General features: G+C 40.6%; 1 protein-coding gene across 2 annotated transcripts; it reads left to right on the forward strand.

The window, feature by feature from the left end:
• The first annotated feature begins 655 nt into the window (after positions 1-655).
• col17a1b (collagen, type XVII, alpha 1b) lies at positions 656-25526 on the forward strand. 2 transcript variants are annotated; one of them, XM_079168474.1, is made up of 56 exons: positions 656-1031; positions 2363-2428; positions 4725-4775; positions 4919-5026; positions 6260-6619; positions 6749-6805; positions 6927-6962; positions 7093-7143; positions 9244-9390; positions 9638-10195; positions 10290-10373; positions 10497-10559; positions 10645-10800; positions 11423-11515; positions 11605-11649; positions 11744-11890; positions 13259-13672; positions 13799-13849; positions 13943-13960; positions 14044-14070; positions 14184-14246; positions 14345-14449; positions 14562-14606; positions 15578-15613; positions 15749-15793; positions 15895-15930; positions 16016-16051; positions 16150-16212; positions 17204-17239; positions 17353-17424; positions 17557-17583; positions 17693-17728; positions 17853-17888; positions 17981-18061; positions 18170-18205; positions 18288-18383; positions 19059-19130; positions 19259-19309; positions 19437-19496; positions 19588-19656; positions 19763-19789; positions 19934-19993; positions 20111-20197; positions 20281-20319; positions 20451-20567; positions 20657-20776; positions 20867-20983; positions 21157-21291; positions 21394-21504; positions 21635-21817; positions 22885-23034; positions 23122-23343; positions 23912-24076; positions 24194-24274; positions 24359-24442; positions 24528-25526. In XM_079168474.1, the coding sequence occupies exons 2-56, from the start codon at positions 2374-2376 to the stop codon at positions 24575-24577; spliced, it is 5370 nt and encodes a 1789-aa protein (XP_079024600.1). In that variant the 5' UTR covers positions 656-1031; positions 2363-2373; the 3' UTR covers positions 24578-25526. The 2 variants fall into 2 exon arrangements, with proteins under 2 accessions (XP_079024600.1, XP_079024601.1); XM_079168475.1 differs by lacking the exon at positions 2363-2428 and having other exon boundaries at positions 659-1031.
• The last annotated feature ends 43 nt before the right edge of the window (positions 25527-25569 follow it).

The raw sequence follows: 25569 nt of genomic DNA on the forward strand, positions 1-25569 counted from the left end.
TAACACTGACCTTGGGGCCATTTGTTTTCCATCATTCTAGCAGATTGGAGTCATGCTCGCTGTGAGTCATGCAGGGTGGGTGGATGTCTACACTGGGTGTGGTGGGTGAGGGAACTTAGTGGCGCTTGTGGCTACAAAGCAGAGGCAGAAAGCATCCAATTTGGCTAAAAATTGCATGAATGCAAATGAATGGATAGGGAACTTTTATTATGATCATAGAGAGTTAAAAACAGAGCTTCTGGGTGTGTAATTCCTAATCTCAGTAGTAAGCAGGAAAACTGATCTGTCAACAGCTGCACAAACATGCTGATCAGCCTTTTTAACAAAGACCTGGAAGTCAGTTAAAATGACTTTCACGAGCATATTTAGTTTTGCATGCTGCTTTTGTTCACAGAAACTGTGTGTATGCGTGGGTAAAATGTGTGTGTGGCTGAAACCACATAGTCTCAATGTTCTGTTACGACTTCCAATGTGTGCACCAGATGTGTTCCAGCTGCATACAATAGATAAGCAGACGCTGAGACGGTTGCACGCCTGCAATCCATAAAAATAAAGAAAAAAAAGCCTCCCAAATCACTCCGTCTCATCCCACCTCCTCACAAAACTTTGCCAGTTTTGAAAAGTAGCCACTCAAGCAGGAGCAACAGCAGCAACGGCAGGAGCATTAGCAGGAGGAGTTCACCACTTTTCTTTTTCACAGTCGACTATCTATCTGTCTTTGAGGTGAGTCAAGGTAATTGCTTCCCTCGGGCGCTGTTTTTTTTTAAAAATTCTGCTTTTCGTGGCGTCTGCTACACCTGCCTGCCAAGCTCCAGCTCTGATGGGCGCGGCTGGGACCTGTGCCCAAATCTCTGTTTTGACTCGCCTGGGAAAGTTAAGCAAAAAGACACAAAGGGACTGCAGACTTTAAGAACGTCCCACCACGACGCGTCAACTTCATATACACACGTTATCTCTCCAGTGGACGGAAGCAGTCGGTCCATCTTGACAGGAATCGGGATTTGATTGTTTGTTCTTCGAGCTGGCTGAAGGTATGGATTTTAACAACATAAAGTCCACTGGAATGACCTGGAGACTTTTATTTATTTATAGGTATAAAGTCTCTGGTGCGGGGGTTTTCTTTTCCCACCTGGCTGTTGCATTTCTGCACTAACTAATTGCTCTCTGGGAGTTTGGTGATGGGCTGTCCAAACTTTTTTTTGGCTTTAAAGTTATCGGCTTTTGTCGTATGGAATTGCGGGAAATCCTCTATTATCCAATTAAAACAACTGGACGTATTTTATAGCTTGTCTTTAAAGTGTAGTTGCTTTTGGGATCAGTTTTCTTCCGGTGGTATCTATAGAATTAGTCTGTTATACTGATCTCAGGATAGTTTTACATGTATTTCTGCCGCGCTATTTGCATCCCTCTAAATATATTGCAGGACCTGATAGCTGTAGCACCAGCTTTCTGTGACTACAGCCTTGCCTATTTGCTGACCAGATCAGTTGCAGGCTATAATATTGAGGATGGTACAAGCTTCAATGAAAAAAAACAACAACATGTATTCAGAAATGTTGGTTTAATTGACTTTCACTAAAATGTTACTTTTCTCAGAGCTGAAAGAAACTCTACTCACTTTGATAAATATTCGTTACAGGCTTGATTTTGGTTTCAGTGGCCTAGGCTATGAGGAAAGAGGGAAAATGGCATTCTTTGGATTATTTCTGCCTTAGTATTGTCTAAATGTGATGTAAACGTGTGCAGTAAATGAAGCACACGCTGTTAAATGTCCTTGGCTGGCAGGGTGTGGTGAGAGGAGGATGGTCTTTCAGAGCTGCTCTTTTGTTCTTTTGTTAGTCTTCAAGGACACACCGTGAATAAAAAATCCATTGAAATCTATAAATGATGCTTTGTAAGCTCTGGGGCCTTTAATGTGGTTTCCATTATTCACATGACATTTAAACATCTATACAAAGTTCATTTGTAAATACGATAGAGGTGATGTCTTCTACCTGATCTATCTTGGGCCTACTGCAGAATTTCTGTATTAGTCAGAATCAGTAAAAGCAGAATGTTCGAGGGCTATTGGATCCACTGAAATATTGGATTATGTTTTAAAAAAATATGATCATGTGACTGATGACATTTGTCGGTCTTCAGTGGTGTGAAATTTCACATTGCTGCAGTAAACATCAGATACAAACGGCCTGGTCTTTAACCCAAATCATTCCTGGAATAACAACTGACATTTGCCCTTTTTCCCGTCAAATGTTTGCTAAAATGCCAATTAAACAAGTCAAGGAGTAAACAGACTTTTAACAACAGTTGGCCCAGTAAACGCATGACTGTGGTCAACATTTTATCATCATCATCTCACCAGATTAAAATGGGATGGACGAGTTAACGAGACAGATGGACTTCTCAGGAGGCTTGTCAGAAGAAAGGGGTGAGATTTCAGAATTTATTTATGATGTTTTTAAAAAAAGAGTTCACCATGTCAACACGAGTTAAAGGGCTGGTTCACCCAAAACACTTTCACACACTTGTAACTGTAGATGTATGCAGATTATATGGGTTGTATACGCAGAGTGTTAGCGGTATATACGCCACTGAAATGTCTCTGGCAACGCAAAGCAATGGAAACATGTATTTTCCAAAAACAATGCAAAACTCAGTGTGGCAAGAGATATGAAAATATGACATAAAATGTAAAAAAAAAGTGGAACTGACCCCGAAACACCTACACACTTATTTTCTTGGGTGATGCTTTTGTCTCTCTTATTTGGGGGCTTACTATCTCTAACATCATGGCATGCCTTCCCTGGTGTCGGTTTCCATTTCTGTTCCTCGCTCTCAGGGTGTAAGTCATCCTCCGGGTTCTCCCCCAGTCGTCATAACTGAATGTAAAAGCGCAGCTCATCTTGGCCTAATGACTTTTGACACGGAGAAGGATGGCGAAGCCGAAGGAACGCCTGATTATATGTTTGATGCTAACTGAGAAGAACATATAATCAGCCACCCGGTTGTCCTCGTGTTCTTCTCTTCTTCTATATGTCACTTTTACAACAAAGTTTGTATCGTTTACACTCAAAACTGTTTGTTACAAAGTGCTTTACAGAAGAGTGAAAGGACAGAGAGGAATAAAAGAGATAAACAAGATAATGTGATTTGGACACAAAAGCTTATACGTATTGGAAGATAATATAAAACCAAAATAAGTTTTAAGATTATTTTCATGCACTGATTTGGCTTCTCCGGGACTTTGTTGGAGGTTGTTTAAAAGTTGAGGAGCAACGGCATCAAACACATGACCACCTTTAGTTTTGAACCTTGACTCTGAAACACAAGAAAGTCCCTAAAAGGGTGAAGAACAAGGAGGAGGAGGACAGGAGCGAGGAGGCAGCATGAAACTGAAATGGAATTTATATTATCTTGTTAAAACTCGACAGGCTGCAGCTGGAGAACAAGATGCCTCCTAGTGGAGGAAGGGTGTTATATTAATATCAATTATCTGCACCCACTTCATTATAAACACAACATCATTTACACAAACTTTATTTAATGAATTCCCCACACTTCCTTGTAAACATGTATGTTCCCAGCAGGCAAAGACAAGTTTAGGTTGAAGGTTCATTATTGCGCTTAAAAATAGTAGTTTAACAAAAAAAAAATAATAAATTTGGACACAAAGAGCCACTTACTTCATGGAGATGATTTAGCTACTATTTCATACTTTATCTCTTGATAACAATTAAACAATCTCCATGACGACTGAGCAAACTCTATCTGCAGATGAAGGCCGTTAGATCTGGCTGAAAGCTCAGGAAAAAATCAAAGCTGTATCACTCCCAGAAAAGACTGACATGTGTTTGTTTTTAATTTTGACAAGAATTTATTATGCCATCTAAATAAACCTTAACTTGAACTAAAACTACATTACTCTCAACAGTCAGAAACGTTGGAACCACTTTCTAATAGGCACCTGTTATAAAGAGTTTATATGTTGCAACTAACGGCTTCAGGTAGTTAGTTAGTCACTTACGGTACTAATGCGTTACTAAACAGCTCAAAGCCTTTGATGATAACAACAACTTTTAAGTCGCCAGGTTGTGGAGAATCTCTCTGGCTGGTGAGTCATTATTAGTCATGTGTTTACTTAAAAGTTATGAATGTTTAACTTTCTAATAAACCATCGACTCTGCAGTTATACCTGTTTGTAAGTCATTAATCAGCATTAATAAGAGGCTGCAGGCTTCTTACTGTCTAATACGAGTTATTATAATGATAATAATATATTAATCCATTTAGCATGTACTTGTAAATGTTAATAACTTTTGAATAAATGCAATGTGGTTCAAGAAGGTCAGAGGACCTGAATGAATTAAAGAGTTAGAAAGACAAAGCAACTGTCCTGCTGGAGGAGGATAACAGCCAAACCTGGCAACCTAAAACATTTTTCTTACTTATCACTGATAATGACCTATCACTGATAATAAGCATTATAATAAGATTATTATTATTACATTATTATTATCAAACTATATTACAAAGTGCTACTGAAAGTGTTACTACAGCGCCACACTGACTGAATCCATCAACACTGTGTCACTCAAAGTCACATAAATTAAACTCTGGAAGGGTAAAAATCATCACCAGGCCAATCACTCAACACTCCAGTCAGAAGTCATAGATAACTCTCGGGACAATACAGTCAACATTTCCTTTCTTTTTCATGTGCTCAGTTGTGCGGGAAACGGTAACCTCCACGTCCAGACTGACTTCTCTACCACCAAGTGAGTGTCTCTTTATTCAAGTCATGCTCGCTTTAATTATAAACTAAATGCATAATACAATAATTATAGCCGAGCACGTCTAAAGGAAGTACCCTCTGAGTAACAGCGTCTCCTTGTTTTGCTGTGTGTCTTCTCGTTGCTAGAGGGAACCAGCGGATCAAATCACAGGAATATGTCCAGCAGTGCTGGAGGGCTGGGCTTGGAGAAGAATGTCTTAACCCAGAACAGCAGTGGAACTTATTTCTCTTCATGTGAGAGCAAATTTCCACTCATGATCCAAAATTGGGAAGTTGTGGGTTCGTCTTAGGACGAGTTTTGAGACGTTGAATGTTGTATTTTTAACAACCAGTAGAAAGAAAGAGAAGTACTAATTTAGAGTTTGTTTCACATCACTTGCAGTTTTTAAGAACGTCCAGTTCTTCACTACATTTATTTGACTGGTATAGCTGCGGGTTACTTTAAAAAGTCAGATGTTGTTTACAAAATGTATGAAGAGCATATAAATGATGAGGCTTTATTATAGATTAAACTACCCAACAGTATACATGTGCACAATAAGGGCAGACACAGTTTATTACACAGCTTACTAATCAAATAGTCCAAATTATTTGAGAATAATTGGGACTGTTTTGATGATCTGCTTTAAAAAAGGTAATGGTTCCAGCCTGTCAAATGTGAGGATTTGTAGATTTTACCTTATTATTATCATCATTGTTATTATTATTATTGTCAAATAGTTAAAACAAACAATGTGAAAGTGTCAGATGTCAACTAATCAGTCAATTAATTGAGAAAATAGTTCCACCTCAACCAACTTACTTACTTACACATGAACCGAAGTATCTGAATACTGCCTCCACCACTGTCCATAGCTTCCTGTGATTTCCTAGAGAGGAACTGAAACTGCAAACAAATAAAACAAGTCTTGCAAAGAGCTTTGTCATTTGGTACATATCATAAGGAACATGGACACAATATTGAATCAGTACACTTCCAACAACCTTGAGAGTCTTATAGTCTTATGGTGCACGGCAGATCAGCTGAACATGCAAAATGTAAAAAAGAAATTCCTGCAGGTAAGCATAAAGTTCAACATACTCAGTGTTTACAGTCATTAACATCGTTCCCTTATGGAAATTCCTCTGCAAATCAATGACTATTAACAAACCTGACACAATTAATCAGAAATAAATGTCTCCTTAATTTTCCAGATCTTTCCACAAAATTCCTGGAAAATTATAAACAAATAATCGGACTTGTGAAATACAGCGTTACTGTTAATGTATATACTTATATTGTTGGGTAGTTTAACGCAGAGCACGTTATACTCTCATCATGTTTTGTTTTGTAAGAAAATCTTGATAAAGTAACTACAGCTGTCAGATAAATGTAGCACTTTAATGTGACTCAGGCATATTCCTGTTAGTGTGGACGTGATCAGGTTGCAGGAAATCAAAAATAACCTGCATGCATCATCCCCCCAGCTTCTGTAGGTGTGAACACCAACAGCTACAGCTCCTCCTCAGGAGTTTACGTCGGAGGAGACTCCTCAGGAGGTGATGGAGGGGGGATCTTCATAGACGGAGAGGGGTACGGAAGCACAGGAGGAGGCGGAGGAGGTGGAGGAGGAGGAGGAGGAGGAGGAGGAGGCGGAGGAGGACTAGGAGGAGGAGGCGGAGGGGGAAGCAGCAGAGGGGGAGGCAGTTATCTGGTAAGCTCGGTGTCAAAGGTCAGGTCCAGCTCGTCGGGTGGTGCCAGGAGAGTGCACACTGCTGGCTCAGGAGGCCTGTCTCCAGTTCTCCGGGAGAGGACGCACATATCCAGCCGCTCAGGAGGTTATGACGGTGAGATCCTGTTGATATAAGAAGTTGGCATCAAGGGGAGCCTGAAACAGAAGCACGAAAAGTTCAGGAAACGGTCGTGCATGAGGGTGCTGTTAATATCTCTGTTGCCATTGTCTTTTTCTTTTCTAGGAAGTTCCAGTGCCAACTCCTCTCCAGAGTTTACACGCAAAGATTATGGAATCTATTGTAAGTGAGAGTGGCAGCTGTATGTGATTATATACTTTATGACTACACAATATTTTTTCAGGTTTATCCTCAAATGTCTGTGTTTATGTATTTTTTTTCCTGTCTGTTTTTATCTTTCCAGGCTCCGGCGCCTCAAGAGGGAGGAGTGAAAGCAGAGGTATTAAATAACTGCCCCCCCCCCCCTTCTCTTCATTATTTCTGCACGATCTCACTCTGAATTGTCCTGGCCTACCTTCTTATTAAATCTGGATTCCTTTGTCCATTTTCTGTGTGTGATTTATTTCCAGAGAGCGAGATCAGAGCCAGATTACAAAGTGCCTCTCCCACCGCCAGCAGATGTAAGACCACTGGAGACACATTCATCCATTTACTGTTGGTTATGTAATTCCACATGAAGCAACAAAAGCATCTTTATTAGAGTGTGTCCATTCAAAGTACCACGTGGATAGTGAAAAGATTTTTTTTTTCATGCAGGGTCACTTCAGAGCAGGATGTATTTTGAATTACGATGCTGTCGAATGCTTTGGCTCAGCATACGACATTCCTTCTGTTCCACCTTTGACATACATGTTTGTGTCCATGAAGTCTCAATTAGTAACACATGTGCAGTTCACCCCAGACAGAAGGTGTCCAGAACTTCAGCACAAGGAAAAGCGTGAGATTTTAAACAGCGAGGATCATGGGTTTGTTTGCATTGTGTTCATGTGGGGAAGAAGTGAAGGGGCAGATTTGTGGTGGCAACAATGGCACACATGAGTCACTGTATGCAGCGCCACCCTTTCAAAAGGAAGCAGTGGAGAGTCAGAGTTTTACAGACACTGACTGCTCCCCCTGCTGACTAAAGTGCATAACTGTTATTATTTCATTCACTTTTTTTTAAGTCATTCTGTGCCACCTTAAACCTACCTAAACACAGCTAGGTCTCAGATTGCGACAGTGCATATTATGCAGTGGTGGAAGAAGTATTTATTATTACATTTATTTACTTTAGTAGTAATAGCAATCCAACAGCACTGTAGGCCTACTCTAGTACATTTTGGAGGAACTTTTACTTTACATTTTATGCTACTTTATACTAAGTTTAATACATTTCAAGGGAAAATGTCCTTTTTACTCCACTACATTTGGCTGATTAGTCTCTTTCAAGATTTCACACACAAAACACATGAATGACTCATAGAGTATGATGCATTGGTGAAAAGCTTACACCTTGACAAAAAAGATAATGTACAAGCTGGAGTGAGTCCATTATCTGATCTGTTGGGTGGTGGAATTTAAGGCAGCCCAGATTTCATTGAGGATGATTAAGCAGCTTGCCGCCACACCCGATCCCACTCCTGTAATCAAGCATACCGACCCAGACAATCAAAGAGAAGGAAGAAGCAGAAAGTAGAACAACTCTACCTTACTCGTATGATTGAAGCACATTTTGTCGCCAATACTTTTGTACTTCTACATCAGTTAAAATTAGAAATGCAAGAGCTTTATTTTTAATGAAAATACGCCTTACAAGTAAAAGTCCTTTGTACTCAAGTAAACAGAAGTAGGCTATAACCGCCCACATATACTTAAGTATTGAAGGTACAAATACTGATTATGAATGACCACTTTCAAAGTATTAATTACGTTGTTGTAAATTTAGATTTTAGACTTTTATATTAGTGCACTCTCTTGCCACACAGAGAAAGCTAACTAGCTATACAGCTAAAGTAAGCTAGCTTGTAAGATACTGGCTAGCCTTAGCTAAAACTAAAGTTCAGTTTACTTATTGATTTAGTCGTTTTTGAAAAATGTCCAATTTGATAGACTGACATTGTGCCGATTCGGTTAGTAATTCGACATAACTAATTGAAGCACTACGTTAACGAAATCCAATCATGATGGAGGAAAATAAACCTAGTTGAAACTCTGCTAATGCTAACTAGCTTAGCAGATCTCAGCAAATGCCATTCAAGCCATGGACTCAAGTGAATTTCATATGATTTGGTGTGGTTAAGGTACCTTTAGATGATATATATAATTGTTAATAATTGATTTCATTATACATTTTAAGAGTGGTCAGACCGACGGTCAACTAGTGCAGCAGAGAGAGACATTTAATTTCTATATTGACTGTAAATGAGGAAAATAAAGTTTATTAAACAATTTATGTAAAATGGAAGAAAGAGTGCAGTACACTATCTGTATTTATAGGTATTGAAATGAAAGCATTACAAACTTTGTTACACGGTTTGCTGTCCAGCCTGAAAATATAATTACGACTCTCTGCCTATTGTTTGTCGATTCAGTAAATATAATTGAGTAAAAAGTACAATATTTGACACCTCATTTTAGTGGAGTTTAGTGAAATTAGAAGTACCTAATTTTGCATCCTGAAATGAATTGTTCTGAGATATTGTAGTATTATATTTGTTGAGCATTGTTTCTGTGTTTTGCAGGGACGGAGCTGGATGACGTGAAGAAGCTGCTGAAGGGACGCTCCTGCAGCGTCAGCCCCACTCGCTCCTCCAGCGCCTCCAACACTCTGCCTGTCCCTAAAAAGTCCAGCGTGGAAGCCAAGACCATCTCTGTGGCCACTCAGTCGGGTATATACCATTACCACATACTCTACATGCACAGACACCTTGTCTCCCTCCTACAGAAGTGTGGTTTAAAATAGCCTCTCCTGTATTAGCATTACATCTGAGTGAATCCTGAAATACTTCTCTGCTGCACAAATAAAATGACAAACAATATCTCCTTTCTCATTGGAATATATCAATACATTTTTTTTATGATTTAAGGTTAAACACACTTTACACTGTTTTGATTTATGTCTTTTCTTTCCTGCAGGTTCATTTGGCTCTGGTGTGAGATCAGCTGGGTTCCAGACCATTGATACATCAGGATTTTATGATCCCGCTCTGACATCTGGGCAGTTTGATACTGGTGTAAAATCAGGCCATTATGATATCACTCTGAAATCAGGCCAATATGATACTGGTGTGAAATCAGGCCAGTATGATCTTGGTCTGAAATCAGGCCAGTATGATACTGGTGTGAAGTCAGGACAATATGACATGAGTTTGAAATCAGGGCACTATGACACCGGTGTGAGATCAGCCCAGTACGATACTGGTGTAAGATCAGCCCAGTACGATACTGGTGTAAGATCAGCCCAGTACGATACTGGTGTAAGATCAGTCCAGTATGATACTGGTGGGAGATCAGGCCAGTATGACACGCTGGACGCTACACTTCCTACTTTCTCCTGGTCCACCACAACCCTGCCCTCCGCCTCCACCACAGTGGCCGCTGGCAACTCCAGCAGCTACGCGTACCAGGCCGGCACCAACAACATGCCGGGAGGATCGTTGCCGGGAGGCCTCACCTCCCCCTCGTCCCTGTCAGGTGAGACCAAACGCCCCTTGAACATTACCAGTTACCTGCAGGTGAAATGTCGTCTTATTTAATTCAATTTAATCTTATTGCATTCTGTTTACAGTTTACGGCTTCCAGAATAATCTGGCTCCCACTTCTGCCAGTGTGCTCACCACCAGTGGAGGCAACACCAATGCTACCATTGGAGGTACGGCAGCATGTTCAACCAATTTCCACTCTATCTTACATCCTACATGTTTTGCACTCAAAAATAACACAAAATAGCACCTTTCTTTAGCAAGTGTTTAACTTTGTGTGTTTGCATTTACAGGTTATGGCGTTCAGAAGAACTTGTCAAATGGCGGTGGTGTCGTCAGCTCTGGAGTCTCTACAAGTAAGTCTGCAATAGTTCAAATGTAATCACAGTCAAAAGCAATTCTCAAACTTAAATGATTCCTGACTGTCTTGTCTGTTGTCAGCCACTAGATCCCAATCTGATGATGCATACATGAGAGACTATAAGTTCCTGACCTCTGAAAAGGAGAACGTTCCAGTCAAGAGGGATGCAGAAATGCTCATTATGGCTAAAGACAGCGGGAAGCAGTTCACCAGCAGCAGCGTTCAGATGGGAGGAGGTGAGTCAGCTACTTACTGCCTCCTTCTGGAGAAACACTGAATCTTCTCCCAATTTAATAGGTTTCTCAACTTTTTGTACACCCAATTTCCCCACAGCCACAGCAGGCTGTAAAGCATATTTAAACAGTGTATATATATTCTGTTTTAAATAATAGCATCCCATGCAGCCTTGGTATTGGTCACTTGGAGGCTGTTAATAGACAGTCCTGATCCCATGTTAAACTATCTCAGCATCGATCCAACATTCTGCTTCTTAAAGAAGAAGCAGGAACAACCTGATCTGATTTTGAATTAACCTTTTGAAGTGTTTCTAATGGTTAGATTTCATAGCTCATTTTAATCAGAACAGGAAGTGAAGTACTATCACCATCACCATATTCTTTCTTTTTTAAATTGAAGATATTTGCTTGATTACATACAGGACCTACTTATTTTGATTTTAATTGTATTCTTATTTACTTTTTTGTCTTCGTTGGTCATTTTTGTATCGTATCAAATTAATTGTTTATGTATATTGTGTGTTCTCTCATTCTTAAACAGCTGTGTTTTTTTGGTTCCGCTTGTTCAACACAATAAATACAATAAAAGTAGCATTTTTAAAAGGTGCTTCTAATTTTACAGGGTCGTTATCAGGAGATTCAATGAAGAAAGAGAAGCTTATTTCAAGCTACAGTGAGAAAATGCCACTGAAGGCCGGGACAGGCAACTCTTACTGTGAGTTTATTAAAAACATCTAAAAACAAAAAATGGCTTTGATTCTAGAAATAGATAAGTGATGGTTTTCTTTTTTATTTCTTCATCAGATGGATCATCTGGAGTTGTAATGAAAGACAAAGCCACCTATGCAGGTATTTTTGATTGCAGATATCTTAATATTTACATTAATGATGAATATTTTAGTGTGTGAAAGTGAGGATTTTGCGCTCTACTCTCCGTCTGCAGAGATTCACAGGGACAGCGGCATCTTCGGAGGAGGTGGAGGACTGTGCTGCTGCTCCGACTCTTGTTGCTCTTGGTGGAAATGGCTGCTGGGTCTTCTCCTCCTCTCCCTGCTCCTGCTTGGACTCCTGTTTGGGCTCATTGCACTGGGTAAGGCAGACTTATACAACACAATGGCATTTAATAGAGAACAATAAAAATCTCCCCTAAGATAAAACCTTAGGAGTCGTGGGATACTCTCTGGAGCTACTCTGCAAAGAGGCGCGTGGGAGGGACGGCTTTTGTTAGTTTCTAAACGATAAAATGTGTGTTTCAGCTTTTACAGGCTGGTGAGCATTATTTCACAGTGCTGCTAAGAGCTGTGGGACAGTAAATGTAATCCCCTCCCTTGAAATTTGATCCGTGGGTACTGTCCCACTGCCATAAAGTCGGTCTGGCATTCATTCTCAGTGGAGCAGCTCCAGAAATGCTTTCTTGATGACATCAGAGGCTGCAGTTTGTTTTCCTGCAGCAGGAGACTTTGTTGATGTGAATTCATCCTGATAAAACCATTTGCAACCTCTAATTTGAGGTATGCTTTTACTGGTATGTAAGCTTGTGCATGCCCAAACCTGTTGAGCAGGTACTGACTGATGTATGGTAAAGTTATCTGATAGGCCTACATACAGTAGACTATCTGTGCAGTTCCTGACAAAACCAAAGCTGAAAAGAATAATGTTCAGCTGCTCTGTAGCAGGTTAAAGGTAGAGGTAAAAAAATCTAAGTTTTTTGTTTTTTACATACATCAATATACTGCTTATGTTAAATATGAATTGATTAGTAACAGGTTCACGAACTTGTGAGTTAAATCTGAACACAGACATGATGCACATATTTTTAGATTCACTGTGACATCATCATTATATCCATAGTAAATAAATGTCCAAAGATCTGCTTAAAAAAAAGTGTAAGTAATCCAGTGATGGTTAACTGTTTTATGATTTTAAATGTTTTATGCTGATCTTATACTATTATTCTTTTTTTAATCAATTATAAAGTTCACCACCCCATTCCAAAAGATACAAAATGTTTATTGATTATTTTTTATTTCTATTGTCCTTTTTACAGTTTACCTGTAAATTCAGTTGATTGAAAAGTCAGAATGGTGCATTTAGGTTCAGCCATTTAGATCAGAAATGTGTCTTCCCTGGTGACCATTATCTACAATACTGTTTTAACAGTAACAATAATAAACTTAATTTTTAGAGCAAAATGTCATGCATAAATGAAACACAAACTGCTTTACATGAAAGCGAATGCCAAAACAAATAATCATGCCATTTACCATAAAATAAGAGAGATAGTTAAGCATTCAACCATCAATTTTCAGAAGTCGAAACGAGAGAAGTCTTCTACCGCAGATACATTTTTAACCTGTGGAAAACACTATAGTTTATTTATTACTGATTAATGATATTTTCCGATCACAAGTGGTCCTTGTTATGTTTGTCTTATCAAATGTTGACGTCTCTTTCTCAGCTGAAGACGTGAGAAAGCTGAAGAGTCGAGTGGCCACGCTGGAGTCCTCGTCGGCGGCTCATACCAGCCGGCGGTCAGGTTCTTCCAATGACATCGGCATCTCTGGGGCCGCTGGAGGTGGAGGCACCTCCCACACTGACAACACGCTGCTCCACACTGGAGTTGGAGGTGGAGGCTCGACCTCCAAAACACGCATCGGGATTGCATCTGGTGGTGGCGGCTCGGCTGGAAGTGGCGTTGATGTCCTCATTGGAAGTGGTTCTGCTGGCTCTACTGGGGCTAGTGCTGGTGCCAGTACCAGTGGTGGCACTGGCCTCGGGACCGGAGGGACCGGAGGATACTTGGACGCTGCTGCTCTTCAGATCGCGATGAAGAATATGTTACGATCTGAAATGCAGTCACAGTCATACAGAGGTACTGCACATATATACTGACTACATGAATACACACACACACACACACACACACACACACACACACACACACACACACACACACACACTGCATTTAAGTTCATTGAACTGTTGTTTTCTATCTCAGCTTTTCTAACATCGACAGTGCAGGGAGAGAGAGGACTGCCTGGACCTAAAGGTGAAATTAAAATATTTATTTCATAAAATCTAAATATATTCTTTCTTTTTTTTTAAAGTTAATTAACATGAGTGTATTTTTTATTCTTTTCAGGGGACTCTGGAACTAAAGGTCAGGAATAAAATCACTTACTGTAACTTTAATTCAGCTGCTGTGAACTGTCATCTTAATTAAACATGCTTTACTTATCACAGGAGATTCTGGTTTCCCTGGACTTCCAGGTGAGCAATGATGACAAATATTTTCCTTGAGTCATTACCATTTTTTTGCAATTTCTTGGGAATTTTGCGTTGCACCGTAATGTCATTTTACTAACTGTGACCTTTGACCTCAGGTGCTCCGGGTGCAATGGGACATGCAGGCCCTGAAGGTCCAAAAGGACAGAAAGGAGTCCAAGGTACAGAAAACGCTTCAGTTGAAGCTACATCGTGCAAGTACACTGCTTAGCTATTATTAATAGTGAGGCGTTTTATCTGTGTGTAAAATGTCTTTTAGGTGATCATGGACTGGATGGGGCACCAGGCATTAGGGGTCGCGAGGGCCCGGCTGGCCCCAGAGGTGAGGCAGGATCTTCAGGCTTTACAGCGAAAGGTGAAAGAGGTATGGCTCAGATTCCCAGCATCAACAGAGCTTTTGTGTGTATTAGTAATACTAATGAGACCTAGTTTATCTTGACTGTGTCACTGCAGTATCTCATGTTTGTTTTATGCAGGTGCCCCCGGGGATTCTGGGCCTGTCGGCCCGGCTGGACCAAAAGGTGACAATTGTTCTAGTCTTCTGACCACTCAAAGAGCTTTACACCACATGTCAACATTAGCCCATTCACACACACACACACACATTCACACACTGACAGCAGGCTGCCGTGCAACGTGCCAACCTGCCCCTCAGGATCTAAATTCATGCACATTCGTGCACGCTCACACACCGATGGCACAGCCGCCGGTAGAAATTTTGGGTTTAGTATCCTGCCCAAGGACACTTTGACATGCGGACTGGATGAGTCGGGGGTCGCCGATCTTCTAATGAGAGGACGACCGGCTATACTTCTGAGGAAATAGAAAAATAGGTTCAGGTAGAAAAATTATTTGAAATACATTAAGTAAATAATAATTCAAATAATAATAATAATAAATTAGAAGAAAACCTCAAAGAAACTAACCAATTTGAGTGGCAGATAAAATACATCCACGTATATATCTATTGTCTTGGGGTTAGAGAAAAAAGTAAGTTGGGGTTATTAAAAAAAAAGTATTTATTTTAAATCAATTGCGTGTTTTTACATAAAATTACCGTTGGTTTTACTTGCTGACAAAAGGTGCATTTGTAACGTTTTATTGCCTCATTGTGTGTGAACGTCAAACGGCACCAGGTGGCAGCATATAGGTAGCTTGTGATTAAAGCCTCCATATTGTTTTTGTGAAAAAGCAAACAAGCTCTACCTTGAAGTAGACACATACAGTAATTAAGAATGAAAATACCCCAAATGATGAATTATAGTTTGATATCTTTATCTACTGTATTATAATCATTCATATTTTTTATAGAATAGCATCCTTAACAGTTCAAATATGTGTGATGTCAATAAAGTATAAATAAAAGAAAAAATAATTATTTTGCAATTTTTAGGATAATTAGGCTTTTATAAAGTTAGTTCCACATTAGTTAATTTAATGTTCTTATTCAACATTCTTTTTCCTTTCTAATAATGATGAATCTATGATCTAGGTCCACCTGGAGTTCCTGGACTTTCTGGAACACCAGGTCAGTTTCTCCCGGTCATCATTCATGTAGAGCATCACAGTGACTCCAGAAACACTGGCTGAGTTTAATTCAAATTTACCAACTGACACTACTGTTAGCATTTTACATAAACTGTTTTGTTCAACGTCAACACAGGTCTTCAGGGTTTCCGTGGCGAGGCAGGGCAACCTGGACCTAAAGGTGGGTCACATGGACTTTGTTCAGTTGAAAAACACCCTGAAATTCCTTGTTAGTTTATTTTATATACTATAATGTTACTCACAGTCACTATTGTCCCTCAGGTGACAGAGGGCTTGGTGGACTTCAAGGACTTAAAGGTTTGTTGTAACTACATCAGTTTCTCACAGGACTTGTGGGGTCAGTGAATGCTTCTAACTCTATTTTAATTCATGTTTATTTTAGGTGAATCTGGTGACGCAGGTCTCAGAGGGGTGAAAGGTCAGTATAGCTTTGTGAATCAAACTGTATTTGAAGCTGTGAAATCAGCATGTTATACACTCTTTGCAGTTTTCTGAAACAGTTGTCTCACTCCTCAGGTGATCCTGGTGTAGCAGGGCTGCAAGGGTCAGCCGGAGAGAGAGGACCCAAAGGATCAACGGGTGAGTCACAGGAGCTCCAGCCTCAGATAATTAATGATGATAATGAATTCTCAGACACTCAGATTATGGTATTGTGCTTAGCTTAGCTTAGCATAAAGACTGGGAGCAGAGGGAACAGCTAGCCTGGCTCAGTCCAAACACAATTCACCCACCAGCACCTCTAAAGCTCATTAATTAACACGTCATATCTTGTTTGTTTAAACCAAACAACAACAACAAAAATAATGTGGTAACATGACAACAAAATACTTCTATCTAATGACTAGTAACTACCTGAATTCATCATGAATTGCAGTATTACTACGCGTTTATAGAGCATATATTAACATAGTCCCTAACCATTAGTGCATATCTAAATCATTATATAAATGCATGAATAATGTACATCTAAATAACTTCTTAATCATTTACTAACACTTTATAAATCGTGTTATTAATCATCTACAACTCCTTAATAATTGGTTTGTAATCTATATAATACTTAATTTACAAATGGGGAATCTATCATTTATAAAGTAAGAAAACACAATCATGAAACACATAATAGACGAGCTTATTAATCAAGAATAAAACATTTATAACTGTTACTAATGAGTGTTAATGTAGGAACAATGCTTTATAAATGATGAATTAAGAGTTTACTCATACTTAACTCATGCTTCATAGCGTGTAAACCATTTGGATAAATTTAGTTTAACTTAATAAGCTCACTCATTGTTACTTTTTTACTTGTTATTGTTATGTGAAAACACCACTGCTGATTTCAATGAGGCAGCAACGAGAGTATTAAATAACATAGTCCTCCAAGGGGCAGCAGAGAGGAGTCTTCTTATAAAGATAAGATACAACGTTATTTTTCCAGAGGAAAGTTGCTGTGCAGCAGGTGCAATACTAAGTGGGACGAGTGTAAATATAGAAAGCCTCTTTTACTCTTCATACTAATAGATTTACATTGAATATAATTGTTTTCTTTCCTTTTTACCGTTGTCAGGGTTGTCTGGAACCGATGGATTTAAAGGATCAAGAGGTAAATGAGTCATTAAACAAGCATTACAGATACATCTATATAAATATTAATGTAATATGCACAAGGATTTATCATTTGAAATCTCACTCTAAAGTGTCATTTTTGACCCTCAGGTGACGTTGGACCTGCTGGGCCACCTGGACTCAGAGGTCTTTCTGGGCCTGCTGGAGATGCTGCAGCTCCAGGTAAACTGAACCTGATGCCACTCTCATGAAACTGGGTCTGCAGCTATTTCAACATTATCGTTAGTGGATGATATGATAAGATATATTCATGATACCCCCCCCCCCCCCCCCCCCCCCCCCCCCCTCTTTTAGGAACCCCTGGGCTTCAAGGACCACCAGGTACGAATCTACTATCTATTCACCACAAATTGTAGATTTCTTATTGGTTACGGGGCACTATGATTGTGATGCTCTCAACACTAAAAATGTACTTGTGTCTTGCTTTTAGGGATACCAGGGAATCCAGGAAGACCCGGCTCTAAAGGTACATCTACTGTTAACTTCAGCTTTCTTGAGGGCCATCTGCTGCAGAAAGTGCACGCTGTCAGAAATACCACGTGCGCTATTAATCTGTGAGTCTGATGTTCCATGTTTCTCGTCTGTTTTAGGTGAAACGGGTGAACCAGGAAGAATCATCAATGCAGGTAACAGATTGTGATAAAAAAATGATATTTTGACATATTATTGATTAGATTATAGTTTGAGGATATCTAACTGACTTTTATTTGTTTCCTAGCTGGCTCCACATCTGTCGGCATCCCGGGACCACCTGGGCATGCTGGCCCTCCCGGTCCTGCGGGTCTTCCAGGATTATCAGGTCTGACCCTTAACAGCTGGGAAATTAGCCATGATGGTGTCCGTGGCATTCTGCATATCTTGCATTTCAGTAGTAACAATACTTATACTTCGTGATTTACCTCCTCAGGTCCCATTGGCCCTGCTGGTCTGCCTGGCCAACCTGGTAGGTCACTGCAGATTATGTCATTTAGATCAGATATGTGGCCATCAGAGTCTCATGAAAGCTGCATTGTTTGTTTTCACAGGTGCTAAAGGTGACAGAGGATATAAGGGAGAGCAGGGAGAGCAGGGAGAACAAGGAATAACCGCGAGAACATCTGAAACTCAAAGCTCAAGCTCAAGTGAGTACTTTTTTTGGGATGGCTTTCTTTAATAAAACAATACAATAAAAGCGACGACTATGTAACACAATCCTCATCGTTCAAATGAAGCGTTGAATTCCTAAGAAATAAAATCCGCTTTGCTCCACTCAGGTGTTGTGATGCTACAGCCTTGCTGGTACGACTAGTAGCTTACAGCAATGCAGGAACTATTCAGATCCTTTACTTAAGTAAAAGTACAAATACAACACCGTCAAAATACTCCATTACAAGTAAAAGTTATGCATTTCAAATCTCACTTAAGTAAAAGCATGTAAGTGTAATCAGTACTTAAAGTATTAAAGTAAAAGTACTCATGCAGACAAATTGTCACTGTGATTGTTATATTACAATATCATTAGATTACAGTACTTGAGTAAATGTACTAAATTACACCCTACCACTCGTAGCTCATAGTAGCTAATGCTAGCAAATAAAGAAGAGTACAAAGTCAGTTTATTGACTGTACACATCCCTACTTGTGCTGCAGTTACCACATGTTAGCATTATTATTGTCCTGTAGTTGTAACTTGTGGCCACAGCGGGCGCTGTTGAGCAGAAGTTACATAGGGTTCCTTTAATGTCATTTTCTACATGTTTGTCCCTCTCTACACGCAAGAATACTGTTCATTACTTAAAAGTATATTTCCACTTTAGGGCAATACTCTGCCAATGGAGGTTCAGGACAACCTGGCCCACCCGGCCCACCGGGATTACCTGGACGTCCAGGTAAATAAAACACACCTTTGTTGCAGCATTGTCAAAGGCGACATCTTTAATGATTGATGAATTACCACAGCGTTCTTGTAACGTTCTTCAAATTGTGTTACTGACTGTTTTAAACATGTTTCCATTAGGAGATTCAAGACAAGGACCCCCAGGACCGCCTGGGCCTGAAGGTCCTCCAGGCAAGTATTTAAGCTCATTAAATCCACAGTTTCAAATATGGACTCTGAGGCCGGTGGATCATACGGTGTGTTTGGTAAGATGTGAATTCCATCCATTATTTATATCAAACTTTATTCATCTTTTAAGGTTATGGAAGACCGGGACCTAAAGGAGACAGGGGAGACGCAGGCTTTGGATCCAGCTCTGGTACGATGCTAAATCTAAACTTGTGCCTAACGTTGGTTTGACTCGTAATCAGCAGTAAGAGAAAAGAGTTTCAACACTGCTCTTCTTACAGGAACTTCACATAGTGGACAACCCGGACCACCAGGACCACCTGGGTCTTTCGGGCCCAAAGGATCATCAGGTGATCAGCTTTTGTGAAGACCTCATACTGTTAGCTTCATTTAAAGAAACGTACCCTCGTTTAGTTTTAGTAATACTTTATTATAACATCTCCGTCGTTATTTTAGGTTCTCCTGGACCCAGAGGATACCAAGGTAATTATCTCACTTTATTTAGGGTGTATCTCTTTTATGAATCACTCTCTTTCACCAAGCGATCCAATACACCCCATCAAGTAACTTGCTTAAATAAAAGTAAATAACTTTACAAAAATAACAGTGGCATCATGTGTGTCTCAGGTGAACCAGGCCAGCAAGGTGTGCCCGGTACCCCAGGAAGACCAGGCAGCTCTGAGAGAGGTCAACATCAAACACAAGTCCTACAAAGTCACATTAGAAATATATATGAGAGCCACACTTAAAAGGCGTTATGCACATGTGTGATATACGGTATGTATGTTCATTTCTTCCTTACAGTGTCGACTTACAGTGGAGGAAACGGGGTCCCTGGACCACCAGGTCAACCGGGACTTCCTGGACATCCTGGACCACAAGGAGTTAAAGGTACCAGCACATCGAAACTTTTGAATGCTGTCGATGTTTTATTGTGTGCGTCACATGACGAAAATGCTTTTGTTGTTTCTAAGGGGACACTGGAGCTCCTGGTTATTCTGGCTCTTCAAGAGGTAGAGAAGATCATGATCACAATAATACACAAAAGTCAAGTGTTTTTATCTTGTAAAAGCATGAATAGTTCCCAGTTGCTTTAAATGTTTATATTTCCCTCAGAGGTTTTACTATCACATTTTTTCCTCAGGCTCTGTCTCAGTCACCGCAGGCCCTCCTGGCCCCGCAGGTCCTCCTGGCCCTGCAGGCCAGCCGGGCTCCTTCGCTTCTTCTAGTGAGATGCGTCAATACATCAATGACTATCTAAGTAAGAGTTTTTCTGAAGCAAGGTCTCACGCTCACAGGCTGTCAGGGGGACAGAACAGAGTATGAACAGGTTTTATTTGTTCTATGCAGGTAGAAGCAGACAGTCTAGTATCCCCGGACCTCCAGGTCCACCTGGACCTCCAGGAATCCCTGCAACCTTCTCAGGCTCTATCGATGACATCTCCGTCCGTATCATTGCATATCTGCAACGTAAGTCTGCGCTTCTCCCCAGGCTGTTTACGTATGGGCCATAATAATAGCAGATTGGGGGCCACCAATAACTGTGTTCTGCAATTTCAGGTCCTGGCTCAGGCTTCAGTATTGGTGTTCAGGGTCCTCCAGGACCACCTGGTCCACCTGGCTCTGGCTCTGGCTCTGGGTCCCTGACAGTCAGCGGTCTCATCATGATGCTTCAGAGTAAGTACAATACATACTCCGGCTGAGCCAAGTGGTATCAGATCCACATAGTCTCCCCACAGCACTCTGCTGTCTCTGTAAACCCTTCAACATCGTCTTGTTTCACTGTGGAGACAGAAAAGTTTAAACTAAACTAAAAGCTAAACTATGTCTCTCTGCTGTGATCCGTCTAGGAGAAGATGTGAGGAGATATTTGTCAGGACCAACAGGGCCACAAGGTCCACCGGGACCACCAGGCCAATCAGGAGGAATTTCAGGCAGTTACAGTGTTGAGGAGATAGCCACATACATCTTCAAAATCATGAATGGTAAGCACAGGTGGCCCTAACAGAAAAACAATAACCCTGGAAGTGATACCTGTACTTAATCTATTAGTCAGTCAATCAAATTGCTTTTGTTGTCGTTTCCAGACAGAGGGATTGCTAGAGGTCTGCCCGGACCACCCGGTCCTGCTGGGCCTTCTGGTGGAGGGGGCTCTGGCTTCACTACCGCTACCATTGACTATTCTGCGCTGGTGAGAAGTAAGTCATCGTGCTTTCCACTGACAAACACCATCTTGTTGTCGAGTCGTGAAAAGTTAGTCACTCATCATCCATCTTAAAAAATAATAAAACGTATACTTTTAAACTTATCGTGTCTTTATCTACTTAGATCCGGACTTCCGCTCTTGGATTAACTCTGCCGTACAACATGGTCCTCCCGGTCCTGCCGGTGTCCCGGGGCAACCTGGCCCTCCTGGTCCTCAGGGGCCGTCAGGAGTCTCCACTGCCAGTGTGTATACGGGCAGCGGAGGTCGTGGCTACAGTATGGAGGATATTCAGCGTTACCTGCAGAGTGAGTCTGACCGAGTGAACGAACTTCATGTCTTGTATAAACTGAGGCTGAAATCTTGAGGCTTAGATTCACACAGCGAGGTAATTTAATGCTAATGTTGAATCGTACAACAATGAAAACCGAATCAGGTTGAACATGATCCACTGCATTTAATAGGTTTAATTTAATCATTTTGATTTGAATCCATCGTCATCCTCTATCTGTTATTACACTGTATACAGTACAGGTCAATTATATGTATATATATTTATATTATTCATAGTACCCTCAATTTATATTACAGCATTAATTACACTTAGAAGAGGAAGAAAATAATAATCTAATCGGAACACAAACTATCGTTGTAATTGCCTCCCTGAGAGGATATTTACTGAAAACAGGATTAAACATTTATACAAAAACAAAACAGATTGGAATTTATTGTAAACATAAGCCAAAGACAGTGTGTTTATGTTTGCAGATGCATTTCCTTTTGGTGTTTTAGACTATTTCCGCTGTCCCTATATACAATTCATTGCTACCAATATATCACAATAGATACCACATATACAAAACATTACATTCGTCCTCCTCTTTAAAAAATACTGTTCTCTAAATATCATTGCTCTAAATTATGAAAATGTCAAGAGAAATATAGTTACAAATAAAGAATATAACATTACAAACAATCTACACTCATTCATCTTAACCCTTCAGTGGGTACAAATGTTGAATATCCATTTTTAAATATAATTATATAAGAAGTGTGCTCTGTTGCACCTTTAACTACACCCAACAGTGATGTCACGGTGTACTGACGCACCCTGGAGTGCACCTCGACATCACTGCAGCAAGCGTGAGGTGGTAAACCACTGGAGGACAGCCCAAACTTGATTTTCAGAAGTTCCTCTTTAATGTAATACAGTACAACAGCCCTGCATTATATGTTTTGTGGTTGGTTGACGTTTTTTTGTTGTCCACTCCTGATTTTGTCGTCTACAATCAATGAGGTTGCACAAGGTTTCCTCATCTTCCTGTGCACTTGTACGTATTAGACTGACAATAACATCGACTTGAATCTTTCTCAGGTTCTGGTTTCAGAGGTGTTCCCGGCCCTCCTGGTCCTCAAGGTCCTCAGGGACTACAGGGTCCACCAGGCAGTTACAGTGGAACAGTTTCCTACAGTGGAAACTTCCCTCTGGAGACTATCCGCACTGAAATTCAACAGTATCTGACCAGTAAGCTCCTAACGTCCCACACAGACAGACTAAAGGCATGTGAGCACAGATGAGTGCGGATATCACCAATGAACTCTTATCTTTCAGGTGACGGTGTTCGTCGTGCCATCAGTGGCCCTCCGGGGCCTCCAGGACCGAGGGGTCTGAAGGGAGATCGTGGAGACCCGGGTCACATCCAGAGCTACGCGCAGAGCAATAGCTACAGTCATGGTGACTCTCGCTCCGAGCGGAGAGAGCCTGACAACAGCAAGCAAGCTGACACAATGGATTACTCCCGCGTCGCCGTATACGTTTCAGACTACATCAAGAGTGAGTCGAACCTAAACACCCCCATCATCTCCCCTTCATTTATAGTGCAAGTCTTTTACTTCTGTAACTTGAATGTGTCTTACTTTACTAAGATGTAGTTGATATGCTCTACTGTACTCTAACTACTCTAAATATGCTCCAACCACAGTTCCCATAATGCTTTGGGGGTGATGCCCTTTCTGAGGATATCATTATCTCGGATGTCGCCAATAAACGTCCATACATTTGCTTAGAAATCACAGAAAAAGACACTTGCTGCAGAGTTTTATTTAGTATCAAAGAAATCCAGTGGTATTGATCCGTACATCTTTGGGTTAAGTGCAAACAGGAGGAACTGCTTACAGCTAATTTGGCATACTTTGAATGGTGCTAATATAACCTAATTAAACAAATATCAGCTAAAAACGGAGCTCAAATTGTTGCCCAAAGCTCTCAATTTTGTCTGAGTTTGCCCCGAGTGTCAGACTTCTGACTTAAGTGAAGGATCAGAGTACGTCTTCCTCCTCTATGATGATGATGATGATGAAGATTGTCCCTTCAGTGCTTTGATATGTCTGCCCCCCTCTAGGCCAAGGCCTGCTGCAGGAGTATCTGGTTCAGGGTCCTTGGAGGGAGAGTGTGAGAGCGATTCAAGGCCCCCCTGGTCCACCGGGCCCCAGCGGACCTTCTGGTCAGAGCCGCGTCATCGGTGCCTATGGCAACGTCACAGCTGACCTCATGGAGTTCTTCAGAGGTGAGGACACAAGAGTTTAGAGTTCAACCTTACAGCAATAGAAAACCAGACTCATGTAAGTGTAGTTGGAAAATGTTGCTTCATCTCAACTGAATCTGTGCTTCTGCTCTCGCGCAGCGTATGGCACCATCGCCGGCCCCCCAGGAGGCCCTGGACAAAGGGGTGACCAGGGGTACCCAGGACCCAGGGGAGAAAAGGGTATATTTAAACACAGCGTATTTTCCAGAGTACTGTTTTTCAGTGATTGAGAAAAGCAAGTCTGAGATTTCCCTATGCTTGCAGGTGATCCTGGGCGCCCAGGTATACCGGGACTACCAGGGTCCTACACTGTCCAGATTCCACACAGAGTGCAGAAGAGGGATGCAGGTAACTGAAGTCAAATGTTGTTAAATCACATAAACAATGTCCAGTGTTTCAAACAAGTAACGGCGTCTCTTTTCATCCGCTGTAGGAGATAAAGTTGTCGGTCGTCGCCATCGCCGTCACGCCAGTCGTGGCTAAACATACTACTCGATCAAGTCATCTTACTTTTTAGGTGTTAAACTGTAGCAATGCAAGTAGTCAAAAAGCTTTTGTATTGTTGCCAGCTGTAGAAAATCATAGGAGAATTTGAGAAAATAAAAGTGGCCAAAAATGCAATAAGTCTCTTTAAACCTGCTTAAGTAGAGGCATGGCTGTAGCTGCTGGTCAGTGTCTTTGTCACACAGACTTGATTATTTTTTGTGGGTGTATAATGTTTACTTTTCTAAGTTAGCTTGCAATCTTGTTTTTTTTTTTTTCAGGGGCAGCTTTGTTTAAGAGAATATCTATTTTTAAGCAATTAGTAGCTGAGTAGTATTTGAATGGCACTTTGCATCTTTTCCCACTGCTCGTGTAACTTGAGTTAACTGGTGTACGTTTAGTTTTCTATTCATTGTCTTTTGAGGATTATATTGTATTGAGGAATATATGTGTTAAATGTTGCGTCAAGATAACCCTTCAATGATTCATAAAATACTTCAATATTGGCAGATTATCCACATAAATCTAGTCAACCTCCAGCCTGTAAGTTACACATTCACCCCGAACAATTTACATTTGTTAACTATATAAAGGAATGCATCATTACCAGTCAGAGTGAGGGTCATTTGTGCAGCAGGGAGGGGACGTTGGTTACCGTAAATGTTGCTGTAGTGAGGACTGAGGATTTACTTGAAAGGTTTGTTGGTAAAATAAATAAATAACATTGTTCGCATGGATGAAAGACGGATAATCACTAAGAAATGACTGATTGGATTGTATATTTTTGTATGAGAGCGCACTGAAATTGATATATTTTCTTTATACCATTAAGTGTTGAAAAGATTGAATTATAAAATGTTCCCAGATCATGTTTTACGTAGAGAACTTATTGACATCTGATCAATATATTTGAAAGACACAAAAAATAAATCTATTTTTGGACTTGGGAGTCTTGATCTTCACTCGAGGTGTTTCCAGACATTTAAAAAAAA

The sequence above is a fragment of the Pholis gunnellus genome (assembly GCF_910591455.1).
Source record: "Pholis gunnellus genome assembly, chromosome: 11".
Taxonomy (NCBI): Eukaryota; Metazoa; Chordata; class Actinopteri; order Perciformes; family Pholidae; genus Pholis; species Pholis gunnellus.